Source organism: Melozone crissalis, unplaced genomic scaffold (assembly GCF_028551555.1).
Source record: "Melozone crissalis strain CALT ecotype California unplaced genomic scaffold, PUWL_Pcris_2 ptg000020l_1, whole genome shotgun sequence".
Taxonomy (NCBI): domain Eukaryota; kingdom Metazoa; phylum Chordata; class Aves; order Passeriformes; family Passerellidae; genus Melozone; species Melozone crissalis.
In genome coordinates this window covers 598,993-623,684 of record NW_026535798.1, presented here as the reverse complement: position 1 = coordinate 623,684, position 24,692 = coordinate 598,993, and the positions used below count along the sequence as shown (strand labels likewise).

The 24,692-nt window shown below is 49.5% G+C and overlaps 1 protein-coding gene across 1 annotated transcript in view; it reads right to left on the bottom strand.

The window, feature by feature from the left end:
- Positions 1-1,272: 1,272 nt before the first annotated feature.
- LOC128937656 (CUB and sushi domain-containing protein 2-like) overlaps positions 1,273-24,692 on the bottom strand; it is a 142,554-nt gene continuing 119,134 nt past the window's right edge. Inside the window, exons 49-67 of the mRNA XM_054277450.1 lie at positions 24,314-24,487; positions 23,117-23,290; positions 22,070-22,258; positions 19,691-19,864; positions 18,581-18,763; positions 17,419-17,595; positions 16,952-17,131; positions 15,119-15,292; positions 13,974-14,147; positions 12,873-12,946; positions 11,602-11,713; positions 11,008-11,187; positions 9,356-9,421; positions 8,061-8,222; positions 6,271-6,383; positions 5,577-5,664; positions 4,659-4,797; positions 3,538-3,679; positions 1,273-1,742 (exon numbers count right to left, since the gene is read on the bottom strand). Coding sequence (XP_054133425.1) covers positions 1,713-1,742; positions 3,538-3,679; positions 4,659-4,797; positions 5,577-5,664; positions 6,271-6,383; positions 8,061-8,222; positions 9,356-9,421; positions 11,008-11,187; positions 11,602-11,713; positions 12,873-12,946; positions 13,974-14,147; positions 15,119-15,292; positions 16,952-17,131; positions 17,419-17,595; positions 18,581-18,763; positions 19,691-19,864; positions 22,070-22,258; positions 23,117-23,290; positions 24,314-24,487 — 2,705 coding nt within the window. The 3' untranslated portion in view covers positions 1,273-1,712. The remainder of the gene's footprint in view (positions 1,743-3,537; positions 3,680-4,658; positions 4,798-5,576; positions 5,665-6,270; positions 6,384-8,060; positions 8,223-9,355; positions 9,422-11,007; positions 11,188-11,601; positions 11,714-12,872; positions 12,947-13,973; positions 14,148-15,118; positions 15,293-16,951; positions 17,132-17,418; positions 17,596-18,580; positions 18,764-19,690; positions 19,865-22,069; positions 22,259-23,116; positions 23,291-24,313; positions 24,488-24,692) is intronic.

Here is a 24,692-nt window from a genome sequence, read left to right as displayed (position 1 = left end):
AGGGATGGGCCAGGAGAGCCCAGTGGAGGCAGGGTGGGATCCAAGGATTCCAAGGGATTATCCCAGCCTGGTTCCAGCCCTGGGAGGATGGAAGGGGGACAAGGGAAGAAAGGAATATTCCTTTGGAGCCCCAATGGGATTGACACCATCCCAATCCATGAAATTTCATCCTGGGATCCTCCCCAAATCCATGTGGGAACATTTCCCTGACCCCTGCCCATGCTGGATCAGGGCTCAGGCTCCAACTCCCACTTCCCAGGGAGAAATCAGAGCACCTTGGTGGGATTTTTAGGAGAAGTGACATTTTTGGGAGGACAGGCGGCATTTTTTGGCAGTCTGGGAATTCTGCTCCCTGTGGGAGAGCCAGGAGTAACAAAAATAAAATACTGATGTATTTACACCCAGAAAATCAAGGATAACAAAAAAATATCCCAGATTATCCCAGGAAGAGCTTCAGGGAGGAGAAGATCCATGCTGGAACTGGAGCATGGATGGAAACCCCCATTCCAAAGGGCTCATCCTGATTTTCCTCAGAGCCTCCTGGACTCAGTGACCTGGGAATGGCACTTCTGCCTCCCCTGATCCTAAAGAAAGTGACTCCAAGCAAACTTTGGATCACAAAGATCCTTTGGAGTTTTTGCTCCCACAAAATCCCGAGAAACCTCAGTGCCCCAGGGAAATAAAGGGAGCAGCTCAGGATGGGAATTAAAACTCCTCTGGCATTGCCCTTTGGAGGATCAGTCTGGAAAGGGCAAAGGATTTGTGCAGCTTTTGGGGGAATTAGTGTGGAGTTCTTTTCAGAGAGGATTTTTGTCCCTTTGGATATTCCTGTCCCTTCAGGAATCGCCTGGCAGTGAATTCCTGATCAGGGATTTGGGCCCAGCTCAGATCAGGGGGAACATGGGGCAGGAAAAACCCAGCTGGGAATGCCCAAAGGAAAATCAAACACAGGGAAGAGGGGAAAAGCTTTTGGGAAGGTCCCATTTGGAAAACTCTTCCTGGGGTAGAAAATCCAATAAAGAAATAACCCAGAGACCCAAATGCAGAAACCCTAAATCCTCATCCTGTCCCATCCAGGTGTTATCCATAAATCCAACCAGGAATGCCCAAAGGAAAATCAAACACAGGGAAGAGGGGAAAAGCTTCCCAAGTTTTGCATTTGAAAACCCTTCCTCTGCTCCAGCCCTGGGGTAAAAATTCCAACCAAGAAATGACCCAGAAACCCCAAATCCTCATCTTGTCCCGTCCAGGTGTTTTCTGTAAATCCAGGAATGCCCAAAGGAAAACCAAACACAGGGAAGAGGGGAAAAGCTTCCCAAGGTTTGGAAAGCTCCCCTTTGAAAACCTTTCCTCTGCTCAAGCCCTGGGGTAGAAAATCCAACCAAAAAAATAACCCAGACACACAAATCCTCATCCTGTCCCATCCAGGTGTTTTCCACAGAATCCAGCACCTTGTGCACAACCTCTTTGTGGCCCAAGCTCTTCCCAAAGTTTGGGAAGCTGGGGAAAGCCTTCCGACCAGCAGGCCTTCCCGAGGTCTGGGAGCGGGGCCGGAGCAGAACCTTTGGCTTGGAGACCCAGCAGGATGGAGGTTGGAGGTGGATCCAGCAGCCCCTCGGGAATTCCGGGGAGGTGCAGCAGCTTCCCCGCGGCCTCGGCGGGGCGGGAGCAGGGAGGTGGGGAGGGGATGGATGGATGGTGAGGTGGGAACGTCATCCACACTGGACACCGGCCACGGGAATCTGGGGGAGCAAGGGGGTTGGTCATGGCACATGGGAATTCTGGGGAAGGGGCTTTGGTGTCCTAAAATTGGAGCATTCCAGATGGAATATTCCCTGCATTCCATGATCCCATGAGAACCCTTCCAACCCCACACATTCCATGATCCCAAACCCTTCCAACTCCCCATATTCCATGATCCCAAGAGAACCTTTCAACTCCCCACACACTCCATGATCCCAAACCCTTCCAGCTCCCCACACATTCCATGATCCCATAAGAACCCTTCCAGTTCCACACACTCCATGATCTCAAACCCTTCCAGCTCCTCACACACTCCATGATCCCATGAAAACCCTTCCAACTCCCCATGTTCCATGATCCCAAACCCTTCCAACTTCCCACATGCCACGATCCCATGAGAACCCTTCCAACTCTCCACACACTCCATGATCTGAAACCCTTCCAATTCCATGTATTCCATGATCCCAAACCCTTCCACCTCCCCACACACTCCATGATCCCAAGAGAACCCTTCCAATTCCCTGTACTCCACAATCCCATGAAAACCCTTCCAACTCCATGCATTCCATGATCCCAAACCCTTCCAACTCCACATTCCATGATCCCAAACCCTTCCAACTCCCCACAATCCATGATCCCATGGAACTCCACACATTCCATGATTCCAAACCAACTCACCACGTTCTACGATCCCATGAGAACCCTTCCAACACCACACACTCCATGATCCCAAACCCTTACAACTCCCCACACACTCCATGATCCCAAGAGAACCCTTCCACCTCTCCACATTCCACAATCCCATGAGAACCCTTCCAACACCACTCACTCCACAATCCCATGGAAACCCTTCCAACTCCACACATTCCATGATCCGATGAGAACCCTTCCAACTCCCCACACGCTCCATGATCCCAAACTCTTCCAACTCCCTGTACTCCATGATCCAACTCCCCACACTTCATGATCCCATGAGAACCCTTCCAAATCCCCACACTCCATGACCCCAAACCCTTCCAACTCCCCACAGATTCCATGACCCCAAACCCTTCCAGCTCCACATAATCCACAATCCCAAGAGAACCCTTCCAACTCCATGCATTCCATGATCCCATGAAGATTCCCACGAGAACCCTTCCAACTCCCCATGTTCCATGATACCAAGAGAACCCTTCCAACTCCCTGCACTCCATGATCCCAAACCCTTCCAGTTCCACACAATCCACGATCCTAAGAGAACCCTTCCAACTCCATGCGTTCCGTGATCCCAAACCCTTCCAGCTCCCCACACATTCCACGATCCCAAGAGAACCCTTCCAACTCCCCGCACTCCATGATCCCAAACCTTTCCAACTCCCTGCATTCCATGATCCCATGAAAACCCTTCCAGTTCCACTCACTCCATGACCCCAAACCCTTCCAACTCCCCACACATTCCATGATCCCATGAGAACCTTCCAACTCCCTGCACTTCATGATCCCATGAGAACCCTTCCAACACCCTACATATTCCATGATCCAAAACCCTTCCAACTCCCCGCACTCCATGATCCCCACACATTCCATGATCCGAAGAGAACCCTTCCAACTCCACACACTCCATGACCCCAAACCCTTCCAACTCCCCACACACTCCACAACCCCAACCCATTCCACCTCCCCACTCACTCCATGCTCCCAACCCCTTCCACCTCCCCTCATCCCAGGACCCCACAGCCCCCAGGGCCCACTGGTGACCGTGGGGTGGCCGTGTCCCACTCACCGCGCGGGGACGGCGCTATACGCCGTGCACACCGTGCTCACTGTGAACTCGGCCTCGCCTGCCATGATGTCTGAGGGCTGCAGGTTCCTGTCGTACATGGGGTTCTCAAAGGTGCCCCTCACGTTGGTGTTCTCGTGGCCGGCGTAGCCGTTGAATGGGACTTTGGGTCTCCTCCTGTGGCATCGGGGACAAAACCCACACAGGTGATGTCACTACACAACACGGAACACACAATGCACACACAGCGCTGCTTTCAAGATAAAAAAATTGAAAATTTATCTTCTGATTCTAAAATTTATAGGTTTCCAAAAGTGACAATGGGTTGGAGGGTGACAGTGCCACCTCTCCAATGACGCTGGACAAACCAACAGTCCAGCAAATTTCTCCTCCTCCATAAAAGAATGCAAAACAATGAGTTATTTACAGAAAGTGTGTGAGAAAGTTTGTTACATGAATGTAAACTCAGAATGCTTAGAAAATCTTAAGAAATCAAGATGACAGCCCTGAGGGGGGGCAGTGACAGGGGAAACCTGTGGGGATGGGGCAGGAAAATCCATCTGGGGGTTTGCAGCATTGATCAGGACAAAACTGAATTTACACCACATTCAAAGCCACAGGGAGGGGGGGAATTTGCTTTTTATCCTCCCAAATGTGGCCACAAATCCCATTAATGGCCAGAAAAACCATTGCTCTCCTCTCCCAAATCCCAAATCCAAAGAAATGCTTTATTTTTCCCACCTCCTGAATTAAACCAGCCCTAAAAGGGGGATTCGAAGCCCAGCTCACTGATACTCCTCTCAAATCCCTGAATTTATTTCACCTTTTGGAATTACTCTCCCAATCTCCCAAACCCTCTTTGTTGCTGCCCCATCTCCTGAATTAAACCATTTCTAAAGGTGGGAATTTTAAGCCCAGCTCACGGATATATCTCTCAAATTCCTAAATTTCTTTCACCTTTTGGAATTCTTGCCCCAAAACCATGTTTGCAGAGATAAAGCACAAACCCTGCAATAACCTTCCAAACCTTCTGTTTTTGTCCCACCTCCTGAATTAAACCAGCCCTAAAGGGGATGATTTTAAGCCCAGCTCACTGATAATTCCTCTGAAATCCCTGAATTTCTTTCAGCTTTTGGGATTCTTGTCCCAAACCCACCTGTGTTTGTAGAGATAAAGCACAAACCCTGCAATAATCAGGGCGATGAAAGGCACAAGGATGGCGGCTGCCACGGAGCTGCTGTTGGATGCAAAGTGGTGGCCTATGGATTCAGGATCATTTTCCATCATGCTGATGTCTGCAACACAGCAGAAATGAACACATTTCCTTCATTTTCCTTTCACATTTCCCACATTTCCAAACCCTTGCTGGGGGAAAAGGCCTTGGCTCAAAGTACAGGTGGCACCAGCAGCAAAATGAGCGAAGTGGTGTTGGAAAATGGAATTTAAAAAGGGATGTGCAAGGATGGAAATCCAGCCTATTAGGGCTCATCATTTATTTACATCTGCAATTAAAGAGATATATAAATTGATTTATTTTGCCAAAAATGTCCAACTTGGATGCATGAAGTTGGGCTTTAAGGAGACTCTGAAATGCTGCAATAACGAGCATCCATAAAGGTGACGAGATTCCAGCAATCTTGAGGGATTAAAGAGCTCAAACCATGCTTTAAGTGGTATTTAGGAGCTTAAACTTTGGGGGGTTTAAGCTCCCAAGAGCCTCTGTGATTTCTGATGGAGACACTTGCTGTGGTGGGAATGGGATTTGGGCTTGGCAGGGATCTGGGAATATGGAAATAAATATATCCAGGTGTTGTTTGTGCTTCCAAACTCTCCCTGCCTTTGGACAGCAGCCTGGTTATCCCTCATTTTGCTCCCAAATTACAAATTTTATCCTTTGCTGTTTGTTTTGTGCTGCTTGTCTCCCACAAACCTCACACCAAGCTCAGCAGAACTCGGAAAGCGCCGAAAATTCAAGCGAGGGATTGGAGAAAAATTCCCTGTCTGGAAACCCCCAACCAGGCCAAAATGGAGCTTCTGGAATTGAGGGGAAAAGTGCAAATCCAAAGAATTTTACCAAGTCTCTGGAGGCCAAACTGCCCAAAGCCTTTGCCACGCACAAAGCCCTGGTACACGAAGGTGCCACTCGAGGACTCTGACGAGACCTGTGGAGAGTGGAAATCAATGGTTTTATCCAACTTTTCCTTGAATTTAATACCCAGCTCACCCCAGCCCCTTCCAAGTGCATTAATTTGATGCAATTCCCCAGAAAATTCTGGCATTTTTTAAGGAGTTTCACTGCCCTACAGCTGAAAATTCTCCATTCTCAAAGGAAGGGAAGCTAAAAAAATCTTGTTTGTGATAAACTGGAGAGGACATTGGTGATTCCAGAGGGAGAGGGGAAAAAGTGGCCATGGGTCACTTGGATCCACATTTTTTCCAAGCTCCTTTGGATCCCTAAAGGGCTTGGGAAACTCCCAGACACAGGTAAAGGGTGAGGAGTAGGGAAAATAAGCTTTTCCAGCAAGATGTTGAGCAGATGTAAAACATCCACAGGGAACAAATCCCGTTGGTTTCTCCTCCAGCATTATCTGGGAGATGATGGATTCCAAACCCCAGGGCAATAAAACCAACCCCCAGTTGCAGGAGGAGCTGTCACCTGCTGGAAAAGTGCCACATGTCCCCTCCCAGCTCTGGGAATCATCCCTCAGCTCCAGGGAAGGGAAATCCAGGCTGGGACAGCCATGGGAGGGTGGGTTTTGTTCACTCACGTGTCCATCCAGGGCCCATTTGTCATTCCTGAACTTGTTGGCAAATATCTCCAGTGGCCCCATGATCTGGTACACCTGGAGCAGCAGGTGCACGTCTTCCTTCTTGTAAATCCCTGGAAAAAAAATGGGATTTTGTCAGCTCTGGTTTGAAATAATTGAGTGGGAGAGCAGAGAAACTACGTCAGGATTTGAGTTGGTGGTGGGAAACACAGCCCAGGATACTGAAGGTATTTTCCACATGGGAAAGGACTCAACTCAATATTTAATTAATATTCAGGAGGGCAGGGACATGGAGCACTGATGGAATCATGAGCTGGAAGGGACCCCCAGGGATCATCAAAGTCCAGCTCACATAATTTCATGGTTTTTACCCAAAAGCTCCAAGTCCTACCTTGGGCACCTCCAGGGATGGGCACTCCAAACATCCCTGGGCAGCTTCAAGGTGTTTCCATGGAGAAATATTCCCTAAAATCCAACCTGGCACAGATTGAGGCTGTTTCATCCTGGGAGCAGAGCCTGACCCCTCTCCTGTCAGGGAGTTGTGGGGAGCCCCTTGAGCCCCATCAGGAGTTCTCCAAACCCTTTTCCAGCTCCATTCCCTTCTCTGGACACACTCCAGCCCCTCAATGTCTCTCTGGCCATGAGTGACCAGAACTGGACACAGCCCTAGAGGTGTCCCAGTGATGCAGACAGGAAGAGAAATTATAAAAGAAAGGCCTCATAAAATCAGGCCTAAATTAATGGCTGCAAGTTCCCATGAGAAAACAATCTTGGTATGAAAGATTCATTAACATAAAAATCTATTCCTAGAGTGAAAAATAATTGCACCAGTATAAACAATAAGAGCTGTCTCATGAGAATCAGTAGAAAAAATATGTAAACTAACTAAAAATACAGAAGTTTGACAAACAAGCAAAATACCTTGTACTGACCCATAAATTAAGCATGAATGTATTGTCCACCAGTAAGATTTGACACAGTACTGATAACACTATAAAATAGAACCTATTATAGATATAGGTTATATTTTATAGTGTTATATATAATATAACCTCTGATAATCCCATAAAATATGACCTATCCAATCCAGAATTGGCTTTTATCACAACATCCCAGCAGTGCTCTCGTGTTGCTGTTGATATTCTCTGCCCTAAGATGTGCAGGGTGTCTCTGTTTCGGCCCGTGCAACTGAAGAATGAGTCTGGACTCTTCACTTTTTGGTCTTGAGGTTGTTTATTAATTCTTATCTATAAAATTTTCTTTCTGCCCAGCCAAGATCTGCTCAGCAGGGCAGCCACAGGCACTCTGTGTTGTCCTTTTATACTACAAACTACCTATAACATATTTACACTTAATTCCCAATACCCATCACCTGTGTTACACAGTGCACTTCTACTCTAAACCAATCCCAAAGTGCCAACATCGCTGCAGAAAATGGAGAACAAGAAGGAGAAGGAGAAAGGCTGGAAACGTCCAAGTTCCTCCATCTTGTCCCCATAACCCCCATACCAAAAATCCTAAAATCTTTATTTTCACCCTGTGATCATTTTGTTATTACACCATTCAAACCTGTGTGACTTTCAGGTCCTCATACAATGCTGGTAACTTGCTCCAGGGGTCACAATCAAATCCCCAGGTGTTGTGGGCTGTGTGCCAGGGTCTCTGAGCCCCGCAATGGGGTCCTCGGCAACTCTGGACATCCAAAGGGATGTGCTGAGTTCCCACACAGGGAACGGCCCTGGCAGTGCCAATGCCACCCCCTCCCAAAGGTCACATTGTCTGTCCCTCACCTGACACCTGGAGCTCCACCCCGCTGTGGTCGATCAAGGTGGCGTTGACCTTGCTGGTGGCAGGGTCAAAGCTGGTGACAGAGAGCATGGCTGGCTGCTTCTTCCCCATGTACTCGTAGGAGCCTTTCCACAGGGAATTCCTTGCAAACACATCTGCAGGCACTGGAATTACAGCAGTGAGAGATGTGAAAAAAAATACCCAGCAGCATTTCCATTTTTTCAGGAAAAAAAAAAAAACAGAGCAGGATTTCTGTCTTTCTTTGAATTCACTGATAATAATTAGATTGTTTTAAATATTTAATATTTCAAAAATATTTTGTATTTTAAGTATCTTCAATCACACCTGCTCTGAGCCATCACCATGAGGGACAAAGACAAAACCAGTAACTTTAATTTGGCTGTTGTGACCAAAAACACAAGGATAGTTTAAAAAACAAACCAGCCCCAAAATAATTTATTAGGAAAAGCTCAAATAAACTTATTAGGAAAACTTAAAATAAAAAAGGATAAATGTACAGGAAGGGCTGGAATGCTGTGGGGAGGAATATGGATCTTGATGTTCAGCTCCTGTAAGGATCCTGTTTGTTGTCCATGGAATAGGATGGGGCATGTGGCAGTTTCCAGAGTGTGAAAAATGCATGTATTTTATGATTGGCTTTTCTCAAATATTAACATTAATATTATATGTGTTGTGTTAGAAAGTGATGCTGTATTAATTCTCTTAAGTAGTGGGTAAATATAGTTTTAGGATATAAAAAACGTTAAAATAGAAACTATGCTATGTAGGATACTTTTTTTTAAAGAAAAGACTTGCACTGAGATAGCAGCCACAGGACACCTAAATCTTTCAGAGAAACAGAATTTATTCTTCTTATCAGAAGAAACGAACTTCTTCCCACCTCTAAGGTGCTGTTAGGATTCAGAGGAAGAAGTAGGGACCGACCAGACAGAATCCTGTGTTTGAATGGAATTTATGCATCGTGTATGAGGTGTATGAATATGCAACAGGCTGTTGCTTTTAATGGTTAATCCTTTGTTAACAGGTGTCCTTTTTTGGATACCCAGACTGTACATAACTCTTTGTCTCTATTGTCTCATATTGTCCTAATCCAAATTGTCCAAATCATTATTACTCAAATTATATTACTATTTTTATAACCCTTTTATTACCATTAAACTTTTAAAATGTTAAAAACAAGCGATTGGCATTTTTCACACAGAGGAGGGGATTCAGGAGGGTGGATTTGAGGGGGTTTTAGGGCTGTGCCCACGGGGAGGAGCCCCCTGAGCCTCACCTGAGGCCTTGGCGAGCGGCGGCTCCCGCGCGGTGCCCACGGGTCTCCCACTGGGCCGGACATCGGCTGGGACAGGGGACAAAGCACAGCTGGTCACTATTGCATTGTATTGTATTGTATTGTATTGCATTGTATTGCATTGCATTGCATTGCATTGCATTGTATTGTATTGTATTGCATTGCATTGCATTGAATTGCATTGCTTTGCATTGCATTGCACTGCATTGCACTGCATTGCTTTGTATTGTATTGTGGGGTCTGGCACTGCCCCCGCAGAATTCCTGAGGCTGGAAAAGCTCTCCAAGGTCACAGAGCCCAAGTTGTGCCTCATGCTCAGCTTGTCACCCAGCCCAGAGCTCTGAGTGCCACGCCCAGGGGACAAAGCACAGCTGGTCATTATTGCATTGTATCGCATTGCATTGTATTGTATTGTATTGCATAGCATTGCATTGTACTGTACTGTATTCTATTCTATGCTATGCTGTGCTGTTCTGGGGTCTGGCACTGCCCACCCAGAATTCCTGAGACTGGAAAAGCCCCCCAAAGTCACAGAGCCCAGGCTGTGCCCAATGCCCAGCTTGTCACCCAGCCCAGAGCTCTGAGTGCCACGTCCAGGCTTTCCTTGGATGCTCCAAACCTCTCTGTGCAGCCCCTGCCAAGGCCTGACCACCCTTTCTGTGCAGAAATTTTCACTAAAATCCGACCCCAAACTGCCCTGGCCCAGCCTGAGGCCGTTCCCTCTGCTCCTGTCCCTGTTCCCTGGGAGCAGAGCCCAATTTGGGGCTGTCCCCTCCTGTCAGGAGTTGTGCAGAGCCACAAGGTCCCCCCTGAGCCTCCTTTTCTCCAGGCTGAGCCCCCTCAGCTCCATCAGGACTTTTCCAGCTCTGTTCCTTTCCCTGGACACTCTCCATTCCCTCCATGTCCCAGATGGACGAGCCCAAAGCTGGACACAGCACTCAGGGTGTCCCTCACCAGTGCCCAAGACAGGGGACAATCCTTCTTCTGCTCCTGCTGGTCCATCCCTGATCCACCATGGGCACACCTGGCTCATGGCCAGCTCCTGTCCCTCAGCACCCTCAGGTCCCTCTCTACCTTTCAGCCACTGTCCCCAGCCTGTCCTGCCTTTCCCTCTGCTCCAACCCCAAGTGTCCAGAGTGACCCCACTCCAGGAGAGCCACAGGGCTCCATTTCCATGGATCAGAACAAGTTCTTCATCCAAGACTCTGTGGCAGGTAAAATGTGGGGGAGATAAACAATTTTTGTCCTGTACAGGTTCTTCTAGACCCAAAAACTCCCCAGAAGATCCCCAGGTGACTCTTTGCAGGTGGCACCTGAGTGTTGGGTCACAGGTTGGACTTGATGACCTCAAAGGCCTTTTCCAACCATGTTCTGGGATTCTGCAATGGAGACCAGTGATGGAGACCCTCCCACCAAGCGAAAATCAGGCTGGGCCATCCCACAACTTTTAAGGGAACAAAATCAAGGCTGAAAACACCTCCCCTCTCCTTCCTTGGAGTTCTGACACCAAAACTGAATCTTGAGTTTATCTGCAGGTTGAAAACCACCTTTGAAGGACCTCAAGGCCCAGGATCTCCACAAGCTGAGAGCCTGGGGAGGGTCTCAGAGCCCAGCTGGTGCTGCCAGCCCCTCACCCAGGCAGATGGGGGGCTTCCCTGTCCAGCTGCCGTCGGCTTTGCAGGTGCGGTGCTCGGAGCCCCCGGTGAGGTAGAAGCCGCTCTGGCAGGAGTAGATCAAGGTGTAGCCCAGGGAGGGCAGGTCCAGGGCACCCACGTTGGCATGGGATGGGGTCTCGGGCTGCTTGCAGTGGTGGGCTGGAGGGGACAGGGAGAACAGGTGAGAGAAACCACCCAGGTGGGCACGGGGAGGGTGAGAAGTGACACGGTGACAGCAACAGGGGAACCCTCCTGGAAGAGGTTCTACACCACAGCTCACAGGGATTTTTCCCAGCTGGAAGAGCTTCCCATGCTGGGTTTCTCTTCCTGGCTAAAGCTGAACCTGGCTCCAGCTGATGAGCTGAAAATCAGGATTGGCCACCCCCATTTTTAAGGGAAAAAGACAAAACCAAAAGGTGCTGAAACACCTCTGAGCCCAGAACTGAGTGCCAGACTAAAAACTGCCTTTGCAATCCCCAATTCTCCCTAAAATGCCACACATTTCCTGCAAGGATTCCTTTTGCAGAGCCTGGCTGAGGGCCCCAGCTCCCTGTTGGCATTCCCAGGACTCACGGACGCAGTCGGGCTGGACGCCGCTCCACGTCAGGTTGGGCAGGCAGGTCCTGGTGGTGGAGCCCTGCAGGAGATATCCCTTCTGGCACCTGAAGAACAGGATGCTTCCCACCTGTCCCAACAGGAGACAATCACTCAGCTTCCCAGGGATTCCCAGACTTTCATTCCATCCCCTTGTCACCACCTCATCCCTCACAGGAGCAGCTCCACTCCCAGCTGAGCAAAAATCCCATTTATGGTGTCTCCAAATTAATTAAACATAAAATAAATTAATTAAACTTCAAGATTAAGGTGACTAATTAGCAGGAAAATGGAAGGATCCACTCTGCCATCCACTATCCCAGCAGGGAATGGGTGGGAATGGAGCCCCCCAAGGGAGCCACTGTGGGATTTTTGTCCCCATTCCAACGATTTCCTGCTGGATGAGAGATGGGATTAGCAAAAGCACCTGCAGGATTTGGCCTGAAAATTAATGGGAATTAATGTGAATAGCAGCAACTATTAATTAGCACTGTAATTAATTTCAGATACAATGCACTGCCTAATTAATGCTGTGCAAACCCACTCAGAGGGCTAAAGGAGCACGTTGGGGTGTCCTGCTCCCAGGAGGAGACAGGAATCCATGGAAGGACACATGAATCCATGGGATGAGACATTAATCCATGGAAGGACACATTAATCTATGGGATGAGACATTAATCCATGGAAGGACACAAGAATCCATGGGATAACACAAGAATCCATGAGAGGGGACGTGAACTCATGGAAGGAGACAATAATCCATGGAAAGATGCAAGAATCCATGGAAGAAGGACATGAATCCATGGGAGGAGACATTAATGCATCAGGGGAGACATGAATCCATGGGAGAACACGTGAATCCATGGGACAACACAGAAATTCATGGGATAACATGTGAATTCATGAGATAACATGTGAATTCATGGGAAGAGACACTAATCCATGGGAAGACACAAGAATCCATGGAAGGACACATGAATCCACAGGATAATCCATGGGGTAACATGTGAATCCATGATGGGAGGCATTAATTTATGGAAGGACACATGAATCCATGGGAGAACAGAATAATCCATGAGAGGAAACTTGAATCCATGGGAGAACACAAAAATCCATGGGATAACACAGGAATCCATGGGAGAACACATGAATCCATAGGATAACACAGGAGTCCATGGGAGGACACGTGAATCCAGGCCAAGGACCGAGCAGGGCTGGCTTTGTGGCACACCCATCGTCCACGGCCATACCTGGTATCCCTGGGAATTGTTCTGCATCCCAAAAAGAGGCACTCCAGGATCTGCACACGTCGTGAGGCTGGGATCTGTTAAAAACAGGGAAGGGATTTATGGGAGAGCTCAGAGCCCTCCAGGCACACGGGTCCTGCTGTACCTCTGGAACACAAATGGGATTTGGCTCTGAAGGAACACACAGCAACAAGGAGAACACATGGATCTTCCTGTTCCTTAAATCCCTGCCTGCTGCAGAAAGAAGCAACCAAGTTTTTAATTAATGACCAATCACAGCCAGTTGTGTTGGACTCTCTGAGTCTGTCACGGGTTTTTATTATTCATTCTTTTCTGGTTTTCTGATGTCACCTTTCTCTTTCTTTAGGATGGTTTTAGTATAGCATTTTCTTATAATATGATATGATGTAATTTTATTTAATATATAAATATATATAATTTATACTTATTATACAATTATATTTATATTTATAACTATAATAATATATTTATAAATATGTTTAATAGATTGATATTATATCAATACTATAATATAATATATAACATATTAATATATAATATATTATATATATTATATATTACATATTATATTTAATTAGTATATTTATATATAATACATATTTAAGTATATATATAAAATATATATTTATATAATATTTATAATAAATTTATTATTATAATTATATATATAAATACAATTATAATTATATTAATATATACATAATAAATAATGTTTAATATAATATATATAAAATATATTATAAGTTCATAATATAGTATCAGTTAATAATGTAATATAATATAATATAATATAATATAATATAATATAATATATATTTAATATATTTAATATAATATATATTTAATATAATTTCATAATATAATAAATCAGCTTTCTGAGAACTTGGGAGTCAATTCCCATCTCTCACCCCATCCTGGGGACCCTCACAACACCACAACAAAGCACCACGGTCACCCCGCTCTCCTCTCTGCCCTCTGCTCCCATCCTGACCTCCAAGGACCCCCAAGGGGTTGGGACTGGAGGTGAAGGGAGCCCCCAAACCCTTCACTGAGCCCCCAAAGCCTTCACTGAGCCCCCCTTACCGATGCAGCTGGGCTGGGTCCCGCTCCAGGTGCCGTCGGACTGGCAGAACCTGCGCGCCGACCCCACGAGCACCAGCGGGGCCAGGCAGGAGAAGGACACGGACGAGCGGTAGGTGAAGCCTCTGTCCTCCCTCCTGCCCTGGGCTGGGGTGCCCGGGTCCCCACAGAACACGGCTGCAACAGCAAAGGGACAGGGAGGTGGCCACAGAGCCCCCAGGAATGCCACATCCCATCACAGCCCATCCAACTCCATGATCAGCTCGGGAATCAGGGGTGGCTGAAGGTGCTGCTGGCTGCATTCCTTGTAATTATCTCCTTTTGTCCATGGTTGTTAATTAACTTCCACCTTCTCCCCCGGATTTGCCTTTTTTTCCCCCCTCTTTTTTCTCTCCCCTAATTGCACGGTGTCACTTTGTTCCTTGGCTCTGTATCACACGGAAAGCCCACTAATTATCCCGGATCCTGGGAAAGGTGTGAGGAACAGTGAGGGGTTTTGTGGGATTTAATATGAAAATGGATATTGTGCAGCTGGAAAAGGGACTCAGAGCTGCCTTTAGCACCAGGAGATGCTAATTCCTTTTTTTTAATTCTCTTTTTTTTTTGGTGTTTGCTGTTGCATCAAACCCACCCAGCCTTCACAAAACATTCCCAACTTCTGCTGCAACACGGTGCCTTTTGCTAAAAGATTTTTTTGGCAGTTCCAGGAGTGCTGATTGCAGAAGACTGAGTCACTGAGGTCAAACACCCAGTTTTGAGGATGTTTTGTAGGCAGGAACATGGAAAATGCCTGGATTCATCCCAAATGTGGCATCACCCTTCTGTCACAAGGGGTAGAGTGACCACCTGTGTCCCTGCCTGCACTTCACAGATGCCAAAGCAAGGCTCCCAAAAAACCAAGCCATGAAGGAGGTGGGAGAGCAGCCAGACTTTGGCTCCAAACTCTTGAACCATCCCCATAGCACCAAAAATTCCCACTCCAGCTGCTGGAAAACTCCATTTATGAACGGGGCACGAAGCACAGCAAGATCCCTCTAAACCCTGAGCTGCTCAGTGACACAGAGCTTGGGGAAAAAACTTGGAAAAAGCCCTAAAAAGCTGGATTTGAAGCAGAATCCTGGTGGAGGAGAGGGCAGGTGGCTACTCACGGAAGCACTGGGGGATCTCCCCGCTCCAGGAGCCGTTGCCCTCGCAGGTGAGCACGGCGGGCAGGGACAGCTGGTAACCCTCCAGGCAGGCGTAGCTGATGCTGGAACCCCAGCTGAAATCTGACCCCACCACCTTCCCGTTGGGAATGGCCTGGGGAGCTCTGCAGGTGATGGCTGGGGGAGGAGGAAAAAGAAGGAGAAGGAGGAAAAGGAGGAAATGGAAAAGGAGGATGACAAAGAGAAGAAGGAGGAGGAGAAGAAGGAGGAAAAGGAGAAGAAGAAGGAGAAGAAGGAGAAGAAGAAGAAGGAGAAGAAGGAAGAAGAGGAGGAAAAGAAGGAAATGGAAAAGAAGGAGAAGGAGGAGAAGGAGAAGAAGGAAAAGGGAGAAAAGGGAGAAAATGGAGAAAAGGGAGAAAAGGAAGAAAATGAGGAAACGGAGGAAAAGGAGGAAAAGGAGGAAAAGGAGGAAAAGAAGGAGGAGAAGGAGAAGAAGAAGGAGGAAAAGAAGGAGGAGGAGAAGAAGGAGAAGAAGGAGGAAAAGGAGGACAAGAAAAGGAGGAGAAGGAATAGGACAAGGAAAAAAGGAAAAGGAAAAGGAAAAGGAAAAGGAAAAGGAAAAGGAAAAGGAAAAGGAAGAGTCAGGTCTCTCCACTTCTTAATTATTTCCATTAACAAGCAAATTCCACCTAGGTGCAAAGTCACCTCCTGCTCTCCAAGAGCATCTCCCAGGATTGGCACAAAGTGGGGTCAAACCCTTCAAAGTTTGCAGTTCAATCCCAAATAATGAAATATCCCATGGGAAGGGATCCATGAGGATCATCCAAGCCCTGGCCCTGCACAGACACCCCAAAATCCCCCCCTGTGCATCCCTGAGAGCGTTGTCCAAACATTCCTTGAGATCCTGGGGCTCTGCTCAGTGCCCCACCACCCTCTGGGGGAAGAACTTTTCCCTCAGCATCTCCACAAATCCGATTTTGAAGTCAACGCTCGTTCCCAGCTGAAGGTAAAAATCTGCCCTGACATGGTGTGAAAGCTCATCCCCGATTTCCCCGAAGATTCACACATTTTGGACAACCTGGCTGAGGCTCAGACGAGCAGTTGAAGCCACAACCTGTCGGGTTTTCACCCACTCTGGGGTGTTTGGAGATGACATTTTTGCAGCGCTCTGCTCTTCAGCTCAGAGCAGCCAAACCTGTGCCTCCAAATGAGACTCTTGGCCACATTCTGGATCATTTCTGCAGCATTTGCTCAGTGCAGAGGATGAAAAAGGAGAGGAAGAATTGCTCTTTACAGCCTCTGAAGGAGCTGGAGCGCATTTGAGGGTTTTTATGTGGCCTGTTTTTATATCAGTTCCGTGACAGGTGAATTTTCCAGATTTTTAAAGGAATGCAGCGATGCTGCCACACATTTTATCTGTGCTGGGGGGTCAGGAAAACAGATCCAGCCTGCCCAGCCACTGCTTTCCTATTTCCCTTTTCTATCTCTGAACCACAGGAGCCATCTCAGAATAATGAAAAGACTCGCAGGGAACATTTTTCAGATGTTTCTGGGTGATGCCAGCACAGCGTCTGCTGGAAAAACACAATATTTCATCTGAGCTTGATCCGAGTTTTTTGTGCAAAATCACTTTACTCCCTGGGCTTTGAAGGAGAGCAGCAACTCCTTCCCTCCCTGCCAGGCACAGATTGATAGCCCTGAGCACAGCAAGGCGTTGCTGCTTCCCTGACAAATGCCAAACTTTGTGTGTGGAATGAGGGAGATGAGGAACGCCCAGCCAGGCTTTCATGGAAACTCTGGTGGCCTCCAAAACTTGTGTCCTGCAGGGTTCCTTACCCTTGCAGACGGGTTTGGTGCCGTTCCAGGTGCGGTCTTTGGTGCAGGTGAGGGCAGCAGCTCTGTCTGACTCCATCATGAAGCCAGGAGTGCACTGGAACACCACGGATTTGTTGTAGGTGAAGTCACTGCCCAGCCTCAGCCCATTGGCCGGCACGCCGGGGTCTCCACAGTTGATCACTGCCAAGGAAGGGAAAAAGGAGAATTTCTGGCAGCTGGAACCACGCCTGGGATGGTCCTGAATGTTTTTTTCCAGGTGGGGTTTAACCAGTTAAATGTGGAGCAGGTTTGCAGCCTGCGATTTGGTTCATTTGTCCTTGGTGCCCAGCTGGAGCAGGAATTGTTTTGTCTCCCTGCTCTGTGCACAGAGCTCACCATCCCTGATATGAAGCCCAGACCCACACACCAAAGCAGCACAGAACCTGAGAAATATAAAAGTTAAAACCAGAGGCGCCACCAGTGCTCACCAGTGCACTCGGGGCTGGTCCCAGTCCAGGTGCCATTGACGGTGCAGTGCCTGCTCAGCACCCCAGTGGAGTAATAACCCTCCCTGCACTGGTAGATGATGGAGCTGGAGAACACCAGGCCGTCGTTGAAGATCACCCTGGCGTTGCTGGGAGTCCCGGGGTTCCCGCAGGAAATCACTGCCAGGGGAAACGGGGAAATTCAATTAAAATCACCCAGAAACCACAAACCGACCCCCAGGGCTCCGAGGGGTTCCTCCTGCATTGCCTGTGCTCAGGAAAGGCAAGTTCTGAGGACATGAGAACACTTCTGGGGACATGAGAACAGTTCTGGGGACACCAGAGCCATTCTGGGGACACTAGAGCAGTTCTGGGGACACCAGGACAGCTCTGGGGACATGAGAATAGCTCTGGGGACAATAGAACAGTCCTGGGGACATTGGGGCAGCTGGGGGACATCAGAGCAATTCTGGGGACACTGGGGCAGTTCTGGGGACACCGGGGCAGCTCTGGGGACACCAGAATAACTCTGGGGACACTGGGGCAGCTCTGGTGACATCAGAGTAATTCTGGGGACACCTGGGCAGTCCTGGGGACCCCAGGGCAGCTCTGGGGACACTGGAGGTGTTCTGGAGACACCAGGGCAGCTCTGGGGACACCAGAATAGCTCTGGGGACACCGGGGCAGTCCTGAGGACACCAGGGCAGCGCTGAGGGCATCAGAGCAATTCTGGGGACACTGGGGCAGCTCTGGGGACATCAGAGCAATTCTGGGGACACCGGGATAGTCCTGGGGACACCAGAACAACTCTGGGGACACTGGGGCAGCTCTGGGGACACCAGAACAGCTCTGGGGACACTGGGGCAGCTCTGGGGACACCAGAACAGTACTGGGGACACTGGGGCAGCTCGGGGGACATCAGAGTAATTCTGGGGACACCTGGGCAGTCCTGGGGACACCAGAAGAGCTCTGGGGACACTGGGGCAGCTCGGGGGACATCAGAGCAATTCTGGGGACACTGGGGCAGTCCTGAGGATAGTGGAACAGCTCTGGGGACAACAGGGCAGCTCTGGGAACACCGGGGCAGTCCTAGGGACACCAGAACAGCCCTGGAGACATCAGAGTGATTCTGGGGACACAGAAGAGCCCCGTGTCGCAGCAGTACCTTCGCACTCGGGCTGCGTGCCGCTCCAGGAACCGTTGGCGTGGCAGACCCTCTTGGAGGAGCCGCGCAGGGAGTAGCCGGGCTCGCAGCTGAACCGCACCACGCTGCCCACGTCGAAGGCGTCCCCCAGCCCGATCCCGTGCGAAGGGATCCCGGGGTCGCCACACACGCCCTGGCTGCCCCCTGCCAGGAGAGCACAGAGTCACCACAGCCACCAGGGATGGAGGCTCCTGTCCCTTGTCACCCTCACCGGGAATTCCACCCCCAGCAGAGCAGTGGAACTCCAAATTAAACATTCCCTGATTCCGTGAGCCCCCCTGGTTTTGAGATGGATGCAAACATGGCCACAATTCCTGAATCCCAAGGTGGAGGCTCCAGCATCAGCCCCAGGGATGTTTCCCCTCCGTGAAGGAATTCCCACGTGCTCCAAGCCAGCCCTGAGCAGCTGGAAGTGAGGGAACAAGGAGGGTTGGAGCGTGGGAGGAAGGGAAGGGAAAAGGGGAAAAGGGGAAAAGGGGAAAAGAGAAAAGGGGAAAAGGGAAGGGTTGGGGGTGTCCAGGGAAGGGAAGTTCAGGTAAGGGAAGGGGAGGGAGGTGCCTCCTCCTCAAGGCACAAGAGTAGGTGATGATGGGTGGGAGGTGATGACAATGGATGGGTGACCATGAACGAGTGACCATGGCCAGCTGATGGTGTCTGGGTGACCATGACCAGGTGACCAAGAACAGGTGACCATGAACGGGTGACCATGGCCAGCTGATGGTATCTGGGTGACCACGAACAGGTGACCAAGAACAGGTGACCATGAACAGGTGATGGTGTCTGGGTGACCACGAACAGGTGACCATGGCCAGCTGACTGTGGCTGGGTGACCATGAATGGCAGTGACCATGAACAGGTGACCAAGAAGGGATGACCATGAATGGGTGACAACAAACAGGTGACCATGGCCAGCTGACTGTGGCTGGGTGACCATAAATGGATGACCATAGCCAGGTGACCATGAACAGGTGACGAAGAACAGCTGACCAAGAACAGATGACCATGAACAGGTGACCATGAACAGGTGACCATGTCTGTGTGCCCCCCAGGGCCCTTCCCAAGCCCCCTCACCCGAGCAGTGTGGCAGGGAGCCGCTCCAGCGCCCGTCCAGCTGGCACATCCTCGTGGCATTGCCCACCAGCGTGCGCCGGCCCAGGCAGCTGTACCTGACCACGGAGCCCACCGTGTGCTTGTCCCCCGAGATCTGCGCGTGGGGAGGGGACCCGGGGTGGCCACAGGACACCACTGCAACAGAGACACGGCTTCAGCACCCGGGGATCCAGAATTCTGGCTTGGGGGGACCTTAAATGTCAGTTAGTGCCACTCCTTTCCATGGGCAGGGACGCTTTTCCCTATCCCTGGTTGCTCCAAGCCCTGTCCAGCCTGGCCTTGGACACTTCCAGGGATGAGGACAGTCCCAGCTGCTCTTGGCACATGTGCCAAAGCCTCCCCATCCTCACAGGGAAGTTCAACACACAGGAAACAAAAACATAAGAAAATCTCCTTTTTTTTTAAACTTTGAAACCCAGGAATCCAAGGAATCAGTGGTAAAATTGACCTGGGTTTCCAAATGTCAACAAATCCTCCAAATCCCAACGTTTTCTGTGAGATAAAATGGAGGAAGGAGATTCCTTGTACTCAAGGAGGCTGAGGGAACCTGGGATTGGGGTTTTAACAGGAATTCCCTCCCGGCTGTGGGAACATGGATCATCACTCACCAGCTCCCCAGGATCCATGCAAGGGGTGAGGAGAGGACAAAAGGAAAGGAAAACGTGCCCAAAACTGCTTGGTAGGATTTGGTGTGGAGGGAGAAACGTGGGAAAAACAAAAGGAACAATCCCAGCTTTGGAACAGCTCAAGCCAATTGGAATTTCTGGAGTTGGGCAGGGAATGGGATTGCAGCTGGTTTGGTGCCCAAAGGGACAAAATGGTCATGCTGGGGTGGGGCTGCTCCTGCCTGCACCTCCCTAAGGCAGCTAAAATCCACTCTGGATCCCAAATTCCCAGTGTAAGATTGAGACTCACTCACTCAGGTGAGTCCTCACTCACCCAGGTGTACCCTCAGCCACTCAGGTGAGCTCTCCCTGTGCTCCAGAGCTGCTCCTGCCCTCTCCACCTGCACTATCCCAGCAGGATCCTCTCCTCAAACCCCACAACCCATCAGGATTCCACCTGGAACACCCAAAATCCATTGGGATCTGCCTGTCCTTACAAAGAGAACGTCCCTAGCAGGATCCTCTCCTCAAACCCCAAAATTCATTGGGATTCCCCCTGAAACCCCCAAAATCCATCAGGATCCACCTGGCCCTACATAGAGAATGTCCCTAGCAGGATCCTCTCCTCGAACCCCAAAATTCATTGGGATTCCACCTGGAATCCCCAAAATCCATCAGGATCCACCCGTCCCTACATAGAGAATGCCTTCCAGCAGGATCCTTTCCTCAAACCCCAAAATTCATTAGAATTCCACCCAGAATCCCCCAAAATGCATCAGGATGCACCTCTCCCTACAAAGAATGTCCTTATCAGGGTCCTTTCCTCAAACCCCAAAATTCATTAGGATTCCACTCAGAATCCCCAAAATTCATTGGGATCTGCCTGTTCCTATATAGAGAATGCCTCCAGCAGGATCCTCTCCTCAAACCCCAAAACCCATAGGAATTCCACCTGGAATCCCACAAAATCCATCAGGATCTACCTGTCCCTACACAGAGAATGTCCCTTTTCCTCAAACCCTAAAATTCATTAGGATTCCACCTGGAACCCCTAAAATCCAATGGAATCCACCTGTCTCTACATAGAGAACCCTCTCCAGCAGTATCCTCCCCTCAAATCCCAAAATTCATTGGGATTCCACCTGGAACCCCTAAAATCCACTGGGATTCATGTGTCCTCACAAAGAGAACCCCCTCCACCAGTATCCTCTCCTCAAACCCTAAAACACATCAGGATTCCACCTGAAACCCCCAAAATGCATCAGGATCTGCCTGTCCCGAGACAGAGGACCTCCTCCACCAGAATTCTTTCTTCAAACCCCAAAATTCATTGGGATTCCACCTGGAACGCCCCCAAATCCACTGGGATCCACCTGTCCCTACACAGAGAAACCCCTCCAGCAGAATCCTCTCTTCAAACCCTAAAATCCATCAGGATCCACCGTTTCCTGAGAATGCCCTCCAGGAGGATCCTCTCCTCAACCCCAAAACCCATCAGGATTCCACCTGGAACCCCCAAACCCATTGGGATCTGCCTTTCCCTACACAGAGAATGCCTCCAGGAGGATCCTCTCCTCAACCCCAAAACCCCCTCCCTAGGAAACTCCTGAAACCACTGGGACCATTCCCACGTGGATTTTTTTGTGGGGATTTTTTTTGGGATGGATTTTCCCTCACGAATCCTGCTGACCCCCACGAGATGCGCTGGACAGGGAGAGGGGTTGGGGCCACTTACAAAGGCACTGGGGGAGGGCTCTGTCCCACGTGCCATCGCCCTGGCACGTCAGGACGTGCGTCCCCAACAGATAAAATCCGTGGCTGCACTGATAGGACACGGTGGTGCCGAAGCTGAACCTGTGCGGGCCGCTCGGCTGCACTTGCCGCACGCTGTTTTCCAGGTGCCCGGGGTCAGAACAGTTCACAACTGCAAACAGACAACAGAACAACACCCAGAAAATAATGGGAAGCGAAAAGTGAGGCAGAAAATGTGGGGTTTAAAAAAAAAAAAAAAAAATTGGTGGGAAGTTGAAGATTTTATGCTGATTTAAGATTTTTTTCCCGAGATTTTTTCTCTGAGATTTTTTTTTTTCTCCGAGATTTTTGAGGGTGGGAGTGGAAAAATTTCTTGTGAAAAAGGGAGTCCAGGCAATCCTGCAGGTTGTCACCCAGCAGCAGAGGCTGGATCTCCAAATTGGGATTGAGATTATCCAGCTGGGAATAACTGATCCCAAACCGGGATTTTTTTTGGAATAATTGATAATCCAGCATGGCCAGAGATCCTGGATTAGGGAGATGCAGAGGGAGGGAGTGCAGGGAGGGGAGGGGATTTGGGAAGTGAATCTGAGTGCTGATCCCATGGGGAAAGAGGGAAAAGGGCTCTGCACAAAGCTGTGGGAAGATATTTCCTGGGAAGATAAACGAGGAGGTTGGACAAGGTGATTTGGGGGGGAGCAGAGGAGAGATCCTGATTTTCCATGGACATGGATTGTGACCACCAGGGCGTGTTTGTAGGGCTGTGCCTGCCTTTAACACCCTCTGAGCCCAAATTTGGGTCTGATCCCAAATCTGATCTGATCTGTGCCTGCCTTTAACACCCTCTGAGCCCAAATTTGGGTCTGATCCCAAATTTCCAACACGCTCCAACTCCTTGGAGAACGCATTGAGGTGAGGAAATCCCGTGGGATTTACAGCATCCCTGGCATCTCCAACCACATCCCCTGGGTGGTTTCCAGGGATTTCTGGCTTGGGATCATGGAGAATCCCCAGGGAAGGCCAGACTGACCTCGGCAGGAGGGCAGGGTGCTGCTCCACTGGCCGTTGGCCAGGCACTGGGATTGGGAAGCTCCCTCCAGGCGGAATCCGGGGTTGCACTGGAATTTGGCCACGTCGTTGAGGTTGAACTGGGAGCCCTGGGTGAGGCCGTTGGGGGGGTTGCCAGGGTGGCCACAGGTGATGGCTGCAAGGACAAAATGGAAATGTCACTGGATTTATTCCTGGAGAAAAGTGGATTATTCATTGGAAAAAGATGTGAAGGTAGGAGAGCATAAAAACCGCCACATCAATCCCAAACCCCAAAGATTTGGGGCTTCTCTGTTGAGATACAGGATGACATTGAAAAAAAGGGATTTTTTTAGGTTTTATTTGCTCCAGGAATTCCCTGCATCCCTCTCCAGGCAGCCGAGTGCCAGGATCCCACTGATTTACACCACACATCCCTCTCCAAAAATCCCAGCTCCTGCTCTTAACCCCACACCACCCCACGCATCCAAACTCTGTTGTTCCCTCCCTCTCTCCCTGTCCCCCCTGGGCTGAAGGAATGACAAGTACTGATGAACACAAGAATTTAAGAACAGAAAGATTTGATGGACAAGTAAAATACCTTTTACTCACCAACAGAATAACTGGCAAGAAACCTACCAACCAATTGGAGTCACACGTGAGGTGTGTGACTAAAACTACATAAAAATGAGTTATGTGAATAAAGAATGGGTTTTTTCCTGCATGAAGAAAATGGAGTCTTGATAAAAAAACACCCCAAAGGTGTGTGCATGGCCACCCCACACCTCGAGGGTGTGAGCTCTGCCCAGCCCCTTCCAGGCCCTCCAGGCTGGGATGTCCCCTCAGGGCTGAAGGAATGACAAGTACTGACGCACACAAGAATTTAAGAACAGAAAGATTTGATGGACACAGACCAATAAAGTAATTAGCCAGAAAGCTACTAACCAATTGGAAAGACACATGAGGTCTGTAAAACTGCATAAAAATGAGTTGTGTGAATAAAGAATAGGTTTTTTCCTGCATGAACAAAATGGAGTCTTGATAGCAAAACACCCCGAACGCGCGCGCAGCACAACCACCTCATACCTCAACCACCCCACACTTTGGGGGTGTGAGCTCTGCCCAGCCCCTTCCCCAACCCCTTCCCCAGCCCCTTCCAGGCCGGGATGTCCCCCCAGGGTGAAGCAATGACAATACTTACGCACACAGACAGGCGTTTTCCCGGACCAGCGGTGGTCCTGCTGGCAGATGCGCACGGACATGCCGATGAGGCGGAAGCCGGGCTGGCACTGGTACACCACGCTGCCACGGTAGTTGTAGTTCTCCCCGTTGATCTGCCCGTTCACAATGGGGCTGGGCACGCCACAGTGCCCGGCTGGAGGGGACAGAACGGCAGCAATCAGCTGGAGAGCCCAGCAAAGGTGTCCCCAAAGGGCATCGGGGGATCTCTGCGGGTTTGGGGTGAGGAGAAGCCCAGACCGGGATGGGTTGCAAGGGAATGCAAGGGTTGTCCATAGGGACACCTCTACCATGTCAAATCCAACCTCTCCTTGGACACTTCCAGCTGTGGATGGGGCAGC